This window comes from Staurois parvus, unplaced genomic scaffold (assembly GCF_062004578.1).
Source record: "Staurois parvus isolate SC_StPar_1 unplaced genomic scaffold, SC_StPar_1.0 ptg000056l, whole genome shotgun sequence".
NCBI classification, from domain to species: domain Eukaryota; kingdom Metazoa; phylum Chordata; class Amphibia; order Anura; family Ranidae; genus Staurois; species Staurois parvus.
Window position 1 is genome coordinate 10,740,442 of NW_028317852.1, and position 20,622 is coordinate 10,761,063.

General features: G+C 38.4%; 1 protein-coding gene across 1 annotated transcript in view; it reads right to left on the bottom strand.

The window, feature by feature from the left end:
• Nucleotides 1–20,622, bottom strand: part of PLXNA2 (plexin A2) — a 502,290-nt gene that overhangs the window by 13,537 nt on the left and 468,131 nt on the right. The window contains exons 28-31 of the mRNA XM_089668339.1: nucleotides 5,128–5,318; nucleotides 3,868–4,037; nucleotides 3,438–3,650; nucleotides 3,155–3,305 (exon numbers count right to left, since the gene is read on the bottom strand). Of these exons, the coding sequence (XP_089524465.1) occupies nucleotides 3,155–3,305; nucleotides 3,438–3,650; nucleotides 3,868–4,037; nucleotides 5,128–5,318 (725 nt within the window). The remainder of the gene's footprint in view (nucleotides 1–3,154; nucleotides 3,306–3,437; nucleotides 3,651–3,867; nucleotides 4,038–5,127; nucleotides 5,319–20,622) is intronic.

Consider the following 20,622-nt stretch of genomic DNA (forward strand, 5'->3'; position numbering starts at 1 on the left):
AAATCCTACTAAGGGATAAACATACTGTACATATTCCAGAAAATGGTCACACATGTGTAAATGCATATATCCTGGTTACACCGAGGAGTAAACACACATGCCGTGGAAACTGGAAACTAAGGCTTTAATGAACACATGATGGAAGGTAGCTGAGGGGTTAACACGCAAATGTAATAGACTGGACATGCAATGGACTTTGGCATATGCACTACACACTGACTGACCACTGTTAGGTTAAAATTATTATGTTAAGATTGTTCACTTTGGGGTTAATATCTGCACTTTGAAGAAAGAGGGGTTGATACATACACTAGGAAGACGGGTATGTGAAGGGTTAAAATACATTCTCTGGAGATCGGTCACTGAGAGGTTGTTGCCCTTACCATAGAACCTGGTCACTATAGAATTAACACATAGGTAGTCCCTGTGGGATTAAATCGGCGCTCCACCCTAAAGGGGAAGTTCCATTTTAATGCCTTGTCCCCTGCTCCCCGTTAAGGATTGGCATCTTTGGGGAGCGGGAGGGAAGGGGGTACCTGGATTTGACAGGTACCCGCTCCCACTTCCAGTACAATCGCCTAAGGCGATCAGAAATGGAAGCTGTCCCCCCCCTCCCTCCCCATGACAGGTCCCAGAAGACTACGGGACCATTCACAAAGCGCAGCGCTACTCTCGCATGCGCAGTGAGCACCCGGCTATGAAACCGCAAGCTGTCCGGAAGCCCACACTAAAGATGCTGGCACCGAGGAGAAAAGACGGCCAGTGAAACCAGTCATGGTGAGGTCACCGCTAGACCAAGGGGCAGGTAAGTGACTGTATTTTAAAAAGTCAGCAGTTGCTGCTAGATTAGCTATAACTAGGTGCTTGAAATCCAATGAGCCCTCAAGCATATCTGAGGTTTAACAACATTTGGCATTAACATATGAATATGAAAAATGTATTGCATATAATCAGTCTCAAATACGTATATTTCATACACAATGGTCTCCTTGGGAAAATGTGAGGTAACATATTTATTTATTCTAGTGTCATTACAATCCATAGTACCCTTACTACCATTTCCCTAGTACATTTAGTGTGAAGCTCCATGATAAGAAAACACACAGCAGTTTGTTCTTACCTTTTTCTTTTTTCTATCTTTGGTTTAAACAGTTATATTAAAGTTTTTAAATTTTTTTTTAAATCAATTTGCCTCTGTCAGGTTTAAAGCTATAAGGAATGTTAGGCCAAATGTATTGTTTGAGTAGTTCTGACAACTATGACCCTGCTATGCTGTAAACAATGTTAAAAGGTTACTACCTATATTGTATTAACCATGTTTGGCTTGGTAAAGCGGATGTGTCCCTGCTATACCTGACAATGTATGTACTACTAATCTTTGTGAAAATCAATAAAAACTATTACATATAAATATAAAAGTCAGCAGCTAGTTTTTGTAGCTGCTGACTTTTATTTTTTTTTATTCAACTGGAACTCCGCTTTAATGCACATACACTGGAAATAGAACACAAATGCCTTAACACACATTATGGAGAACAATGACTTAGTTAAAGTGTTTGTACACCTCAGACATGACATCAGAACAAATCACATAGTGTTCTCCAGAACACTAAGGGGTTTATTTACTAAAGCTGGAGAGTCCAAAATCAGACTCCCTTCTGCATAGAAACCAATCAGCTTCTAACCTCAGCTTGTTCAATGAAGCTTTGGCAATGAAACCTAGAAGCTGATTGGTTTCTATGCAGAAGGGAGTCTGATTTTGGACTCTCCAGCTTTAGTAGATAAACCCCTAAGTGTCATTTCTCTCTGCTGCCTCACCCTGTCATCAGCACTTCTGACAAGTTTTCTTGACACCAAGAAATAAAAAGGTGACAGGGGAGTGATCTCCAGCACACAGCCTATGATTGACAGTCTCAACTGTTCCTAGGGAAGGGATCTCCAGCTGGTTAACAGCTTCAGCTCTGCTCCTATGTGCTTTGTGAAGAAGGGTGTGTCCCTTCTCTCCAATCAGCTCTCAAAGCTCTTTTACAGTGTGTAAATGCAGCTCTCTGCCCCCTGCCTTGTGAGCCTGTTGAAAATCCTTTCTATCTCTGAATTCAAAAGGATGTGCACAACAATGGCTGCAAATAAACAGGCACAACGTATGAAGGAGGATTTATTTAATCTCTGTGTATCACCTGAGACTAGTCACTTTACTAAGTATAGGTAAGGGTTTACAACCACTTTAAGTGTTAATGCACATACACTGTAGATGGATTAATGTAAACATAATGGGGAGTATTCTTACACAAGTAAGACCGGCCATAGACAGTTTGAATCTCAGCCTGTTCAGCAGGAATCGGCTGAGATTAAAACCATGTATGGGCAGGCTGAATGTACTCAAGTTGATCGATCGATCAACCTGGGTACAACCAGCCTGCCGGATTTTAGATGCAATTATTACTAGCGGCTATTACTAGGATAACTTCCCCCTGCCCTCACGCTGGGGGAACACAATGGTTCGGAGAGAGGGACTATCTGTGTTGATGGGGGAATCAAGCAAGTTTCTTTCCTGGAACCATGGGAAATTCACTCCGTCAATGGCCTGCCTAATGCAGTGATAAAAGCACATAATCTGTACATATTGACTAACTGATTATTGCACACAGTACAGCGAGAGAAGGGAGAAAGCATAGGCTAGCACAAACTCCAGACTGGTGAGGATTTAATGGTCATACACTGAAATGGGGGTCACGTAGGGGTTAATGCACATATTAAAGAAACTGTTCACTCCTCCATGGAGGAGAGAAGAGTGGTTCCAGGAATAATAAGGCTGCAAGGAATGTAGTTTTGTTTTTTGGAGAACACATAACAGGAAAGACCGAGGAATAAGTCAAATGTCTCTACAGTTTGCCGGGAACATTATACTAGAAAAAAAGTATGAATTATTTGAATATAAGGCAAACACTTTTTCATGTTTCACACATTTCTGAAGATCAAAAGAAAAAAAATTATAGATATGATACATAGACTAGCAAGTAGTAGTTAGTTACAGGCCACACATATTGCCAAATGGAATGATTTACCATATCTATTCAGCAAATGTTCATAATTTACAACTGCGTTGTTTCTCCACAGATTCCATCCACATTCTAGCCAACTTGCTATGTCTTACCTCCACACTGTATTTAGTGATATAAGAGTAGATCTCGCTTAAAGCGCTTAGCATATTAAACTCTGATGCATGCATACGAGATTGCTCTGCGAGGTAGGCATTCATATCTTGATCACTAATGGCTGGGAGCTTGGCAATGTCAGCATAATATCTGAAAAACACAAGTTATAATATAAAACAATTGACTTACTGAGTTTTGGTATAAATATATCCAGTAGATAATAGGAATAATTTATTTTAATTTAAAAACACCATTGTGGTACCAGTGGTGATGCACACTGACCTTTCAACCCAGTTCTTGTAATTGGGAATATCCTTTGCATACAGCAGCTTGTTGCTAGGGGAATCTTTTCCGAGTCGATGCTCTGAGGTGGAACAAGAGTCCATGAATGTCTGTGCCACAACAGACAGACATGCATCTGTGATACTACCCTTGTGTATGTCAAACACAAACTGAGGGTTCTTAATAACGTTCACCCAAAACCGAAGTGGTAGGCTGTTTAGACAAAAAAAGACAAAGTTTCATTAATGGGTTCATATTCCATAAGCCGTTTTCCCTTTCTTCCCATCACCTGTTTTAAGTTTCATTAATGGATTCATATTCCATAAGCCGTTTTCCCTTTCTTCCCATCACCTGTTTTAAAGAATGGTCATACTTTTTTATTGCCGTTCATTGCTTACTTATTACATATTTTCCATTCCTTTGTACTTACCAGTTGCTTTTCCATGTGTGTCTAACATCAGTATCATAGATGCCATGTCTGTCTGCCTGTTCATCTAGGAAGTCAAACATATACTTGATGGCAAGAGGCAGTGCACTCCCACGATGCACTGTACTGAACAATGTTTCAAACAAATCATCCACAAATTTTTGCAGTGTTCCCTATAGGACAAAATAAATTATAAGTGAGGGTTTCATGTTCTATATTGCTATTTTGTCATTTTTTTTTCAGATTTTCATAACTTTTACATTTTGCTATTTTAACCTACTTAGATTTGATTATATGATATTTAAAGATGAACCCTAGGAAAACAGCTGAACGAATGATTGCAATACATATTTAGAAGCTGTTTTATCTGCCAGAGATTTGTAATTCTGTAGAGTCAGCCCTGAGTTTTATAAAGCCCTGCCACAAGCACTGTTAAGTTGGTGACCATAATTATCTCTAGTTTAATAAGAGAGTGTTAGGTTAAGCAATACACCTATGTGCCCCCATCCTGAGAACTGACAGCCAAGAAGAAGCAGAATGATGAGCTCATCACTCTGCACTCTCTTCCTGTCAGAATTTATGCGGTTCAATCAGATGGCCTATATCCTTACTTTGTCCTGTATTGACTTCAGATATTTGGTTTTTGCATGTTTATGCACTTTATTATGCACTTTTATGCATTTCTTTCAATTTGAGTCAAAAATTTGGACGTGTCACCTATTAGTCCGTTTTTGGTACTAAATTTATATATTCCTGTTTGTTCACACCATCACTTTGGATCCTAATTTAGGATTCATGCACACATATATCATACGCTTATTGTATTGGTTTATAAATGTCTGCAATTACCATCACTGAGGTGGTGCAATATTCACTATGTACACTTTTGGATCCATTGAGGATCGGTTCACCATTATATATTTGTAGATCCCTGGAGGACCAGGTCACTGTTTATGTTTTGTTGCACATTGTGTCACTTTATGTACTTTTATATACTATTTAAGTCTAAAGTATTAGTTATATTATCATCAGAGTAGCGTTGCATCATTCCCTTTATTTCATTCATTATTGATATAATCGCTTTAAAGAGTTACGTAACTCCCTGGGATAACTGTGTATTAATATAAAAGCAACAGTGTCTAAATTATTCTGGATTTGCATTTTCCAGCCAAATAGTAGAATACATAGTTGAAAGTTATATTCATGAGTAGGTTTAAATAAAGCAAACCAAAATATCTATGTGTTATTATACACTTTGCATACCTTAGTGGCCAGAAGCCGCGTCAGATAAATTTCAGATACCATCTTGCTCCCCCGGTCACCCTCCTTCTGATCTCCATGCTCATGGTTTTTTACCAGATGCCATACTTTAACACCACTTTCTAGATCCGGAGTTATCATGGGAGCACGAGACCGGAGACTATCAGGACTGCCAGTATATCGGAATGTGGAGTCTGTAAGAGAGATATGTTTTAAGATACTAATAAGTAAATTGGTATAATCCTGGTGAAAAATTCACTTCAACGTCAGATCTGGTAAGTCTAGAAAATGATTATCTTATTTTGTCAATATTTTTGTTGGCTAAAAAAAGATCTGTTTGGTATTATTTACCATATAATACTATCATATAATTACCCCTCCAAATCATAGGATTCAGGTTTTTCAATCATCTCCATGGCCACAGGTGTATAAAATCAAGCACCTAGGCATGCGGACTGCTTCTACAAACATTTGTGAAAGAATGGGTCGCTCTCAGTAGCTCAGTGGATTCAAGTGTGGTACCGTGATAGGTTTCCACCTGCGCAATAAGTCCATCCGTGAAATTTCCTTGCTACTAAATATTCCACGGTTAACTGTTAGTGGTATTTTAACAAAGTGGGAGCAGCTGGCAACAACAGAAACTCAGCCACCAAGTGGTACAACACGTAAAATGACAAAGTGGGGTCAACGCATACTGGTGCGCACAGTGCGCAGAACTCACCAACTGTCTGCAAAGTCAATAGTTAAAGACCTCTAAACTTCGTGTGGCCTTCAGATAAGCACAACAGTACATAGAGAGCTTCATGGAATGGGTTTCCATGGCCGTGCAACTGCATCCAAGCTTTACAGCACCAAGTGCAATGCAAAGTGTCAGATGCAGTGGTGTAAAGGACTCTAGAGCTGTGGAGACGTGTTCTTTGGGGTGACTGATCATGCTTCTCTGTCTGGAAATCCAATGGATGTGTGTGTTTGGCAATTGCTAGGAGAACTGTACTTGCCTGACTGCATTGGGCCAAGTATAAAGTTTGGTGGAGGGGGGATTATGGTGTGGGGTTGTTTTTTAGGGGTTGGGCTTGGCCAATGTAGGTTCCAGTGAAGGGAATTCTTAAGGCATCAGCATACCAAACATTTTGGCCAAATTCATGCTCCCAACTTTGTGGGATAAGTTTGGGGATGGCCCCTTCCTGTTCCAACATGACTGTGCACCAGTGCACAAAGCAAGGTCCATAAAGGCATGGATGAGCAAGTTTGGGGTGGAGAAACTTGACTGGCCTGTACAGAGTCCTGACATCAACCTGACAGACCACCTTTGGGATGAATTAGAGTGGAGACTGTGAACCAGGCCTTCTCGTCCGACACAAGTGCCTGACCTCATAAATGCGCTTCTGGAAGAATGGTCAAACATTCCCATAGACACACTCCTAAACCTTGTGGACAAACTTCCAGAAGAGTTGAAGTTGTTATAGCTGCAAAGGGTGGGCCAACTCAATATTGAACCCTACAGACTAAGAATGGGATGCCAATTAAAGTTCATGTGTGTGTAAAGGCAGGTGTCCCAATACTTTTGGCAATACAGTGTGTGTATATACAGTATATATGTATATATATATATATACACACACACACAGTGTTCAGAGTAAATGAGTACACTCCAACAAAATTGTCAGAAAGCATTTACTTTCCTTTCAGAATCAACATTTTCTATAGCAGGGCTTGAAAAAGCTGCTTGCCCGTTTGCCAAATGTGAGGAGAAATTCCTCTGTGGCGAGCGGCTAGCGGCTGTGAGCGACGAGCACAGATGAAGCATGGAGCGACTGCACCTGCGCTCCAAGCCTCATTGTGAAGCCGAGTTCTGGTTTACAACTTCCGGTTTCCGGCTTCTGCGGCACCGCCACAGATGGGACAGGTGCAGGAAAGGTCCGCTCTCCTCCACTGAAAGGAGATACCCTCTCCACTGCCGTGGGGAACTTGGGGGGACAGTAAGTACTGTATACAACATGTCCTATCACTATAATGGAGTACAGGGGAGCTGGGATATACATTACTGTGTACATGTCATATCACTATAATGGCGTATAGGGGAGCTGGGATATACATACTGTATACATGTCATATCACTATAATGGAATACATGGGAGCTGGGATATACATTACTGTAAACATGTCATATCACTATAATGGCGTACAGGGGAGCTGGGATATACATACTGTATACATGTCATATCACTATAATGGAGTACATGGGAGCTGGGATATACATTACTGTATACATGTCATATCACTATAATGGCGTACAGGGGAGCTGGGATATACATACTGTATACATGTCATATCACTATAATGGAGTACATGGGAGCTGGGATATACATTACTATGTACAGTTTTATATTTTGGACTATTTATTCTAAAGAAAAATGTAATTTCATAAGCTTTAAGGGGGCGTGGTTGGGGGCGGGCGGGGGTTGGGGCAGACCGGGTGTGGGGCAACTGGTGGAGAGTAAGTTTTGTGACCGGCTAGTAGGTCTGGACTTGAAATTTTAACCCCTGTTCTATAGGACACCATACTACAAAATACTCCCACAAATGTGAGCAATTGATTGCAAACAAGATTTGTTCATTTGCACACACAAAAAATATTTTGCCTAACAAATTCATTCAAGACCATGCTGCAAAAATGAATACACCCAAAAGAAAGTCTTAGGAGCAAAGCTAACATTTAGATAACAAAATCCTAATTAACAAGAATTCAAACATAGATGAGTCTAATTATTCATTAAACAGGTATCCAGCAGACAGTGGATTATAAAAGGGCATTACTTAACAAAGAAAACCCCTTCCCATTTCAAGCTGTCAGCAATGGCACCACATGGAAGAGAAATGTCACAAGGCCTGAGAAAGAAAATTTATTTACACAAGAAAGGTGAAGGCTACAAGAAGAACAGCAAAGCTTTAGTTATCACTCAGAATACTGTGGCAAAAGCGATACAAAAATTTAACAAAGATGGAACTGCAACCATCTCACAGAGTTGTCCAGGCCGTCCATAAAAGTTAACACTTCCACAGGAGCATCTTGAGATGAGAAGGGTTGAAGAAAATTACAATGGAAGTGCACTGTGTAGCAATCGTGCACACAGACATGGATGCGGTCATCCGTTTTGCTCCAAACCCCTCCATCTTGTATCTCTCTCTCCCAAATCAGATTCCTCCGATATCCCCCCCTCCCTCTCTGTTGAGTGACATGTGGTCTGTTTGATGCAGAGATCACAGGCAGCAAACTCACTGGGAGGGCATCATGGCTATAAATCCCAATTAGCTGGTGCCCATATGTCTGTGAGACTCTTGCTTGGAAAGAGATCGTAAAGCCATAAACCAAGTCCCTCGCTGAGCCTCAAAGACATTCCAGATAAGCAATAAAACAGACATCACATTCAAGACCCACTTCCCCTATGATTACATATCTTGGAATATGAGAGACTTACATAAAAACCAGGCAGATATTCAACCCAGTCACTTTAATACAAGTCGTCTAATATCACCCCCTATCTGACATATACAAGAAAGCCGAAAATGATATCTCCTTAACCGTCACAACAGGTATGTCATATTTCATATGTAGACATTCAGCAGAAGATTCTGCGTATTAATCTACTTGTGGATAGAATGTTATATGTATCCAGGGTAAGTTATGAACCATGACATCAACTGGGAGGGTTTTTGGTCATAGCTTGGGTCTCCGCCTGCAACACCCGCCCAAATGAGGCGATTGGTTCTCTGCTGCAGGGATACACCCTGGTGAGTTCCTAGAAAAAGCTAAGCTAAGCTGAGTTGAGTGAAGTTGAAGATTCTCCCTTTTAACATCGGAACTAACTTTGGAAGATAAGGTATCCTTTTGGCTCAGGGAACCTGATCTGCTTAAACCAAGGCTGACGACAAGTACCTTATCCCTCTAAACTTCTGTTATCTCTTTGCTGTGCTATTGCTCTCTGTATATTTATATATATATATTGGCTACATCGTTTTCTGTAAATATTTTTATTGCACCCTTTTAACCTTTTAGTAATAAATCTTACTTTCTGAAAGTGTTGAACTGTTTCTAAAGCTCTTTAATGCAAACTAAGAACCCCTGCCTCTGAAGGGCGCTACTGTGTGTGTGTTTTAAGCTTCGGTATATCTCTGCCTGTGGTGACAGTGGTATACCGACGCTTATGCAAACATCATAGTGTTATTGCTGATATTGCCGAGTTTCCTCTTTCTCTGTACAAAAAGGAGGTGGTGGCAGTGTGAAGGGTTAATTGCGTAATTAACCTGACCCAGTTAACAATCGCTTTTAGGCTGCAGGTACACAGATTGTGGTCCATTAGCTGGAAAATCTTTGTGCAGGTGCAGCTGGGCGTGGTATTGTTACGCACGTGACAGCGTGGTTTTAGATTGGCTAGTCCTTCGGTCACGAGTTTGGTGAGAAGGGCTGGGGTCTGACGCCACGATCATCACACACTGTAGTTAGCTAAAGAAGTAGAAAGCCAAACTGGGGTGATTTTTTCACATGACACAATATGGCGTATACTGCAGCGGAATGACATGCATAGGTATCGTCCACAAAGGAAGCCTCTCCTAAAGCCCACACACAAAAAAGCCCAGCAAGAATTTGCCAGGGCTCATGCTGAAAAAGAAGAGGACTACTGGGAATCGCAAAGGTGAGGAGCACAAAGAAAAATGCATGATGCCTACAGTGAAACAAGGTGGTGGAAGTGTCCCTCTGTGGGGCTGCATGAGTGCTGCTGGAGTCAGGGAGCTGTATTTCAGTGATTGTATCATGAATTCACAGATGTACTGCTCTGTTTTGAAAGAGAAGATGCTGCCATCACATCATGGGCGTTGTGCACTTTTCCAACATGACAATGATCCAAAACACACATCGAAGGCCACTGTTGCATTTCTGAAGAACAGGGTGAAAGTTATTCAGTGGCCAAGCATGTCTCCTGATCTGAACCCAATCGAGCACCTTCGTGGAATTCTGAAGATACAAGTTGAGCATTACTCTCCATCCAGCATCCAGGCTCTAAAAGAAGTTGTTCTTGAAGAATGGAAAAAGATAGAGGTTGCAATATGTCGCCAACTTGTTCATTCCACGCCTACAAGACTCAGTGCTGTCCTTACAAATCATGGAGGTCATACAATATACTAGATGTAGTAGTTTTTGTTGTGGAGTGTATTCATTTTTGCAATAACTAATTTGAGTAAAACTGAAGATTTTGTAATCTAAGTTATAATATTAACCTTACTTTCATGTACTGAGCTAAACAAATGTTCTATAAAACTCAGTTTTGTCAAAATTTTGGAAAATGTTCTTGTGTTCATTGAGATATTGATTAAAATCTTACTTTTCAAAAAGGGTGTACTCATTTATGCTGAACACTGTGTATATATATATAGTCAGGTCCATAAATATTGGGACATCGACACAATTCTAACATTTTTGGCTCTATACACCACCACAATGGATTTGAAATTAAATGAACAAGATGTGCTTTAACTACAGACTGTCAACTTTAATTTGAGGGTATTTACATCCAAATCAGGTGAACGGTGTAGGAATTACAACAGTTTGCATATGTGCCTCCCACTTGTTAAGGGACCAAAAGTAATGGGACAGAATAATAATCATAAATCAAACGTTCACTTTTTAATACTTGGTTGCAAATCCTTTGCAGTCAATTACAGCCTGAAGTCTTGAACGCATAGACATCACCAGGCGCTGGGTTTCATCCCTGTTGATGCTCTGCCAGGCCTCTACTGCAACTGTCTTCAGTTCCTGCTTGTTCTTGGGGCATTTTCCCTTCAGTTTTGTCTTCAGCAAGTGAAATGCATGCTCAATCGAATTCAGGTCAGGTGATTGACTTGGCCATTGCATAACATTCCACTTCTTTCCCTTAAAAAACTCTTTGGTTGCTTTTGCAGTATGTTTTGGGTCACTGTCCATCTGCACTGTGAATCGGCATCCAATGAGTTCTGAAGCATTTGGCTGAATATGAGCAGATAATATTGCCCGAGACACTTCAGAATTCATCCTGCTGCTTTTGTCAGCAGTCACATCATCAATAAATACAAGAGAACCAGTTCCATTGGCAGCCATACATGCCCACGCCATGACACTACCACCACCATGCTTCACTGATGAGGTGGTATGCTTAGGATCATGAGCAGTTCCTTTCCTTCTCCATACTCTTCTCTTCCCATCACTCTGGTACAAGTTGATCTTGGTCTCATCTGTCCATAGGATGTTGTTCCAGAACTGTGAAGGCTTTTTTAGATGTCGTTTGGCAAACTCTAATCTGGCCTTCCTGTTTTTGAGGCTCACCAATGGTTTACATCTTGTGGTGAACCCTCTGTATTCACTCTGGTGAAGTCTTCTCTTTTTCCCCCACTCTGATGCTCTGTTTGAACTCCAGTAAATCATCTTCATTACGTCTAGATGCCTAAATGCATTGAGTTGCTGCTATATGACTAGCTTATCATCAATTTGAGTTACCAAGCAATTGAACAGGTGTACCCAATAAAGTGGCCGGTGAGTGTGTGTATATATACAGTTGTGTTCAAAGGCAGCAAATGTTGTACATGCTGGTTACAGTGCATTTCTCTATGAAATTCTGAGGAAAATGGGCCGTTCCAGACATTGTTCAGAAGAACAGCGTACCTTGATTAAAAAGTTGATCAGAGAGGGGAAAATATATAAAGAAGTGCAGAAAATGATAGGCTGCTCAGCTAAAATGATCGCAAATGCTTTAAAATGGCAACCAAAACCTGAAAGACGTGGAAGAAAGCGAAAAACTGCCATTCAAATGGATAGAAGAATAGCCAAAATGGCAAGGACTCAGCCAACAATCAGCTCCAGGGAGATCAAAGAAGGTCTAAAGTTACCTGTGAGTACTGTTACAATTAGAAGACGCCTATGTGAAGCCAAGCTATCTGCAAGAAGCCCCCACAAAGTCCCACTGTTGAAAAAAAGACATGTGCTGAAGAGGTTACAATTTGCCAAAGAGCACACTGACTGGCCTAAAGAGAAATGGCTCAACATTTTGTGGACTGATGAAAGTAAGATTGTTCTTTTTGGGTCTAGTGGCCAGAGACAGTTTGTCAGATGACCCCCAAACACTGAATTCAAGCCACAGTATACTGTGAAGACAGTGAAGCATGGTTGCACAAGCATCAAGATATGGGGATGTTTCACATACTACAGTGTTGGGCCTATTTATCGCATACCAGGGATCATGGATCAGTTTGTATACATCAGAATACTTGAAGAGGTCATGCTGCCTTATGCTGAAGAGGAATGCCCTTGAAATGTTCCAACAAGACAACGACCCCAAACACACCAGTAAACGTGCAACATCTTGGTTCCAGACCAACAAGATTGACGTTATGGAGTGGCCAGCCCAATCCCCGGATCTTAATCCAACAGAAAACTTGTGAGGTGACATCAAAAATGCAGTTTCTGAGGCAAAACCAAGAAATAGAGAAGAACTGTAGAATGTAGTCATCCTGGGCTGCAATACCTGTTCACAGGTGCCAGAAGTTGGTTGACTCCATGCAACACCGATGTACAGCAGTTCTTAGAAACAGTGCTTATACAACTAAATATTAATTGATTCAAAGGAAAGCAAAATCTTCAAACATTTATCAGTTTATATAGTGAATGTTTGAGTTTGTAAAGAAGAATACAAACACTGCTATATTTTTTGAACAGTCTAATATTCATTTTTCATCAATTTTTTTAGAGGAACAACACACATTTGATATATGTTTCTTCATGTTTTGATTTGGAATAGAATGTGTAGTGTTCCCAATGCATTTGTGTGTATGGAAATAAAAGCTATTAGCTATTTTTTGAACAGTCTAATATTCATTTTTCATCAATTTTTTTAGAGGAACAACACACATTTGATATATGTTTCTTCATGTTTTGATTTGGAATAGAATGTGTGGTGTTCCCAATGCATTTGTGTGTATGGAAATAAAAGCTATTAGAAGGATTTTGAGCTTTATTTACTTGTTTCAACACACTGCTATTATTTTGAACACAACTGTGTGTGTGTGTATATATATATATATATATATATATATATATATATCTCGCAGGATTCAGTGAAATAGGCATAACTGTTCAAGATTTGGTAACCCGCCAGTAAACTATATTATCCTACATTCACAATCTATGTTACCTGTTTAAACAAGATCTTCAGCCTGTACATGGATTTGTGCTGGGCATTTTCAATGAAATTCTGCTGTTTGTGAGGATCAGTGACAATGAAGGTGTGCGAAACCTATAGATAAACACACTACTAAAATTTGTGCGTGGTCTTAAAATAAATCTGTGCTGTGGCACTGAATACTTCACAAGAAGTAGCTTCAACATTTATCCAGGAACAAGAATTATGGGGAAATGGTTCTAAGGTATATAATGGCTCACTAAATAAACCAAGCAAACACATTAAACTAAGAGCATGCTTGTCATACAGTATACATCACACACCCAACTGCGCCTGTTTAAAGACCTAGTTTTCATCCATTTGGATTGGTGTAGAACAGATGTTGCTTTTGCCTGCAAGGTATAGTAGGGATAATGTTATTAATATTAAAGTACTGAGCTAGAATGACCTTACCGAACTTTCCCTTTTCTATATATACAGTATATATAAAATAAAAAAAAAATCCTATTTTATCAAATACAGCAATAATATATATATATATATATATATATATATATACACACATACATATATATATATATATATATATATATATATAAAATTATAAAATCTGAAGCCAAAATTTATAAAGCAGTTCATATCACGTGCAACTTCGTTGTATATAGATAAATCAATATTCAGTACCACATAAATTCTCTTATTTTTATTCATTGTAATAGTTCATCATGTGCACATGTGCTAATAATCCATATAAAGTGTCCAGTGCATACATATATTTCAGGAACACAGATTAAAGTGGAGGTTGCTGCACATAGTTCCATCACAGAGATTTTTTTGTTTGATAGAAAATTCTATTGAAGAGTGATGTGAAATATATTTATGCACTGGACACTTTATACGGATTATTAGCATGAATGCACATGATGGACTATAACACTGAACAAGAACAAGAGAATTTATGTGGTACTTAATATTGATTTATTTATTTACAGTGGAATTGCACATGATGTAAACTGGATTATCAATTTTGCTTTAAGCTTTTATAATTATTAGAGCTGTTTATTTATATATTTTATTATTGCAGTATTTTGCACAGTATTTGATAAGAGGATATTTATGTTAATACCACATATATAGAAAAGGTGCAGTTTAGAATGGTCATTTTAGCATTGTACTTTTATAATAATATTTTTATAAATACCAGTAGCTATTTTAACACAGCAGATGGGATAGGAGGTGTTTCCCTCAATTTGGGTTTTTCCATTTAATGGAGCAGAGCTTATGACTGCCCAGAAGCTAGACAGCATATACCGTAGTGTTTTATTTTCTTATAGAACTCCAATAATGAATGTATATACTTTAGCTTTGAGTTTATTCCTCCTTTTGAGCACTGCTAAAAAGTTTAACCCTACAAATATTGTTTCCTCGATTTAAAAAAAAATTATAAAGGATGAAAAGGTCATAATAGGTTCATATCAATTTGTGTGTGTTTTTTAATTAGCATAATTATGGTAATATTTTAAAAGTGATCTCCTGAGATGGAAGACGTGACCTGTAGTCTAGGTGCTGCTACAATGGGCTTTGCCTGCCAAGCATAACATTTGCGTTGCACATCATCAGAGGTTAGTAGCTCAAACCCACTGTCTTACTGTTACAGACTATGCAGAACCTGTCATGCAATTACAATAAAATTTGCCTATTGTTGGCACGGACATAATAAAAAAAAATATTGATAAATGAAGATTGGAAAAATGTTTCCTGCTCTAAGGAAATTCAAATTTCGATGGTGGGGTCAGAAGGTAACATACAGTGTATTCATTCAGTTAGGGCTACCTGAGAGGCAATGGTTTGGAGAATTAATCCATGCTGTATCCATGCTATGAAATCAGTCAACCTGTTATTAAATTAATGCAGGTAATTCCCCGTACATTATAGGTATAATTAATATAGCGGCCAGAGAGATGAACACCCACTGATGTAGCAGAGATGAGCAAAAAAGGGACTATAGTTCAGGATGAGCAAAAAGGGACTGTAGTTCAGGATGAGCAACAAAGGGACTATAGTTCAGGATGTCTTTTCCTATGTATGCTTGATAGCACTATCTTGCAAACCAGTTGTCTCCTCATTCCAAAATGTGCACTTTACTGCCCTCAAAGAAAGTTTTTTCTCTTTAAGGTGTGGAAATAAATGCCAAATCATCTACGTCAGCAAAGAAAAACTGTCCTTGAACAGGGACAGGGGCCTTCAAGATCACTTCCCCCACATACACAAGTGATTTGACAATTACCAATTTTCACTAAGCAATTAAAAAAAAAAAAATTACAACTTCATACTCTTGCCATGTTCCTTTACAACCAATATATGCCTTGACACATTGCAAAACAGCCTAATTGGATAAAGGTAAAACTGGATTAATTCACAGTCCAGTTTTTTTTTTTTTTAGAGAAAGAGGAAAGCAAAATCAGAGAATTGTGAGGGATTGTGAAGAAAAGCAACAATGTTAATGGGTGTGAATGTACTAAATAAACAGATTTAGACTTAATCTTCCACACTATTTCGTTTTAAGCAAAGGTTACACTTTCTCACCAATTAATAAAGATGAGTTTGCAATGTACAATGTGACATACCAGGTTATATTTAGCATAAGAAAGCAGGGGGGCTATAGATAAACAAACATAACATGAAATAAACTTTCACTGTCAGATTATAAATCATTGGGAAGCTTAGGAATTATAGGAAGACAGCAACCAAGTTTTAGGGATGTTTTTCATTGTGGGGTTGTCTCTATCTAAGGTGTAAAATTAAAACAAGTAAGATGCCAGTACAACTGGAGTGTACAACTGTCCTGGTTGAGGAGGTAGAGAATGAATAAAACAAGTGAGCAGGCAAGAAAAGATGTTTGAAATCTAGAAAGAGAGGAACCTAAGTCTTCAGACGATATAACAAAGATAAAATTTAAAACATACACATATACACAATCTACTGAAATTGAGTCCAAGACACACTTGGGGCAAAGATGTAGAATATATATATAATATATATACATATATATATATATATATATATATATATATATATATATATTCCCCATTAAATGTACTGGAAAGACTGTGCCAATTTCTTTGTCGAAAAATTATTTCTTTTGATGAGGGCATTTAATTTGTGGCTGAGTCTTTGGAGATCGTCATGTACAACCATTAATTCTTTTCTAATAGTAAATGTTACTACTCGAAACATTAGTGTGGAATGTTAGAAGGAAGTTGTGCTGCATATGTAGCTATTGTTTCACTATATATATTACAGTGGGTATAGAAAAAAATCACCCTCCTTTAAAATAATCACATTCTGTTGCTTTGCAGCCTGAAATGAAGACAGATACAGTTTTTGTTTTATCCAGGTTATAACATCCAAGTGAAAGATATAACACCAACATGTCACAAAAAAAAAAAATCAAAAACAGAATCAATGAGTTGGAAAAGGATCACCCCCTTCCTAAAAATTAGTAAACTAAATCTAAACTAAATTAGCTAATCACCTTCTCAATGGCACACAAAGCCATTAGACTTTCAACTATGATCAGTTGTGGTAATTGTTATTAGCTTAGCATGAAAAGAGCTTTCCTGGAGCATTCCAGTCCCTGATAGTGCAACTGAAGCATCTATGAGTGGCAAGGCACTGTCAAAAGATCTCCGGGATAAAGTTGTGGACAGGCACAAGTCAGGAGATGAATACCAAAAAAGTTTGAAGGCTTTATCAATGCCTAGAAGCACAGTGAAATCTGTTATTAAGTGGAAGGTATTTGGTACAAAACTACCCTTCCTGGATCAGAATGTCCCTTCAAACTGGATGAAAAAGTCAGGAGGAAACTGGTCAGAGGGGCTACCAAGAGGCCTACAGCAACTCTGAAGCAGTTGCAGGAATTTATGACAAAAAGTGGTCATTGTGTGCATGTAACAACAATATCACAAATTCTCCTCAAATGTGGTTTGTATGAGAGGGTTGCAAGAAAAAAAGCCACTCCTCAAGAAAGGCCACATGCAGTCATGACTGAGCTTTCCTAAAATGCACTTTGAAGATTCTGAGGCCACATGGAAAAAGGTGTTATGGTCAGATGAGACTAAAATTTAACTATTTGGCCTCTAAACACTAAACAATGTGTCTGGCGGATATCCAATTCAGCTCACCATCCAAATTCCTAAGCATGCAAAGCATGCAGGTGGTAATATCCTGTTATGGGGGTGTTTCTTTGCAGCAGGGACTGGAACAATTGTCAAGATAGAAGGAAAAGCGGGTGGGGCAAAATACCATCAAATTCTTGAGGAAAATCTGTTCTCCTCTGCCAGAAAGTTGTCAATGGGAAGAAGATGTACCTTCTAACATGACAATGGCCCAAATCACACAGCAAAAATAACCACACAGTGGTTGAAGAAGAAAAAATGTCCTTGCATAGCCTAGTCAGAGCCCAGGCCAGCCCAAACCCCATTGAAAATCTGTGGAATGGCTTGAAGACTGCATTCCACAAACAGTCACCATCAAATTTAATGGAACTTGAGCAGTTCTGCAAAAAAAAAGTAGGCAAATATTGCAAAGTCTAGATGTGCAAGGTTAGTAGAGACATATCCTAATAGACTAAAGGCTGTAATTAAAACAAAAGGTGGTTCAACAAACTACTGACACAGGAGGTGATCCTTTTTCCAACTCAGTGATTCTGGTTTTTTTTTCTGACTTGTTAAAATTGTATCTTCCACTTGTTAAAAGTGTTATAAGTTGCACTGAGTAAATACAGCTGGAGAAAACAAAAAATGTGTATGTCTTCATTTCAGACTGTAATGCATGAAATGTGATTATTTTAAAGGGGGTGATTATTTTCTATACCCACTGTATGATCTGGTAGTGTGGTATAGTAGGGTGGTTTTACCAAGCTCTCTTGATGTCTTGATTTTGTTTTCAATAAAAAGAATAGACAATACCCAGTATAGCTGAAGTTGAGATTTTGAATATTGCAACCCTATTTTTTTATATAGCAATGAGCAAGCATTTTGCTTTCTGTAAAAAAGAAAGGAGTGGAATTGACATAGTATTTTGTATATGTGCCCTGTAGAAGTCCAAAACCCTCCATCCCTTCAGACCAGATACATAGAAGAAGCTAAAATTTAAATATCAAAGCAGTGGCTGCATACATAGTACACTACTTGTGGCAAGACCCCATAATGTCTAGCAATTGATAGTGTAAAAACCAAGAAATCTATGTGAAAAGCTAGCAATAAAAGGATTCTTGGAAATATTCAGGATGAGAGGGGTGTGAATACCACAGGCTTCATAAATTTGCAAATGAAAAGTTGGTTTATCATCCAGAAAAAATTGACTAGTGGGATTATTTGATACACACAAGTATTTCCTTGGATCTGTGTATAGAATTCTTTATTGATAAGATGTTTGCATATTGAATGGTGCACCTGAGAAGAGTTAGCATTAAATAATAAATACAGGGATTCTTTAGGATTGCAGGATTTTCAAAAGTGTAATTTTTAATTTTTTAATTCTTTAAAAATCATACAGTGTGATTTCCTGAATTTTGTTTTTAAATTCTGTCTGTCAGAGTGGGAATGCACCTACAATGTGAATTTCAGACCTCTCCATGATCTCTAAGTGGGAGAACTTGCAAAATCGCAGGGTGTTCAAATACTTCTGTTCCTCACTGTATATACTGTAGGTATACTTCTAAACAGTGGCATAATTTTGTATTAGCTTTTTTGTTGGCAAGTCATCAAGGACTACAAAGGTGGCTAAGAGTTTTTTTTAAACCTTGGTAGGGGGAACCATTCTGAATCCTGTCACCTTTTTAATACAGATTGCAGTCTTTATTTATTTTACTTTGTCATCTCAGAAGAATAAAATGACTATACAGCTGGCATGGAATGAGCAAACTAGACATTTAAAGACATTGCCTGAACTGAGGGGACTACATAATAATATATAGTTGCACATACTATAGTAGCCACAACATTTGAATGCCATTTGTTTTTAAATTGCTTCACCATCCCTAAGAATAAAGACAAGACACTTTTTAAGGATTTGTGAAGAGTCAGATATGTTTGGCTCTTATAAGCTACCTATGTTAATGAAAAATACGCCTTATAGTTTATCCACACAAACGGACACTGACATAGAAGTGATTAGACAAAAATGCCCTAACTAGTAAAACAAATGTCATTAATTTACCAGAAAGCAGTGGATATTTAATTTGGATTGTCTCTATTGTCAGGCTAAAGCAGTTACAATTATACTGTGTATGCGAGAGATGTAGGAAGCATGACCAGACACATTCTTGCAGTAAATGCCAAGCAGAGACTGAACAGACACTAGTGCATCTGTCAGGAAATAATTCTTCCTATTCTCATTTGCTCTATGCACAGCTCCATCAGTTGGAAGCAATGCAGGATCCATATTAACATTTGCAATATCCAAATGTAATACCATAGCAAATGTCAGATTTACAGAAGTTTTATAGAGTGCTTTGCTCAAACCACTGAACAAAGCTATTGTTAATTCTCAGTAAAGTCTGTTGTTTTTCTTTCTACCATAATAATATTTGCACCAGTTGTCATTATTTAACCACTGAATCAGACAAATGTTATTGACACTGCCACCTTTCCACACAGCCAGGGGCTAAACCATTGATGTTGTTTATGCTATCATTTAGATAAAAAAGTGCTGAATTCTTCTGACAGTTTTAACCCTGTAAGAACACATTTACATTTCCAATTAATTATTTAGTAGCCAGTTCACATTTATGCAATATGGTTTATGGTGTGTTTTTTAAATATATGACATGCTACATTTGTGTGCATTAACCATGTTAAGCAGGCCCATTGAAATGTATTATGTAGGTGTGTGTTTTTACTACATATGCACCATTAAAAATCCCACATCTGTATGTTTCTTCCTTAGTTCACATAGGGCATGAACTAAAAAAGTGATTAGAAATAAAATGGGCAGCACAGAGTTGTTGGTTTGCAACCATGGCACCACCTGCCTGGAGTTTGCATGTTCTCCCTGTGCCTGCGTGGCTTTCCTCCCACACTCCAAATACATGCTGGTAGGTTAATTGGATCTTGTCTACAATTGGCCCTAGTATGTGTATGTATGAATGTGAGTTAAGGACCTTAGATTGTATGGCCATTGAGGGTTAGAGACTGATGTGAATGTACAGTATATATATGTAAATGCACTGTGTAAAATTGATGGCACTAAGTGCCTGAAATAAAATAAATAATAAAATGGGCAAATA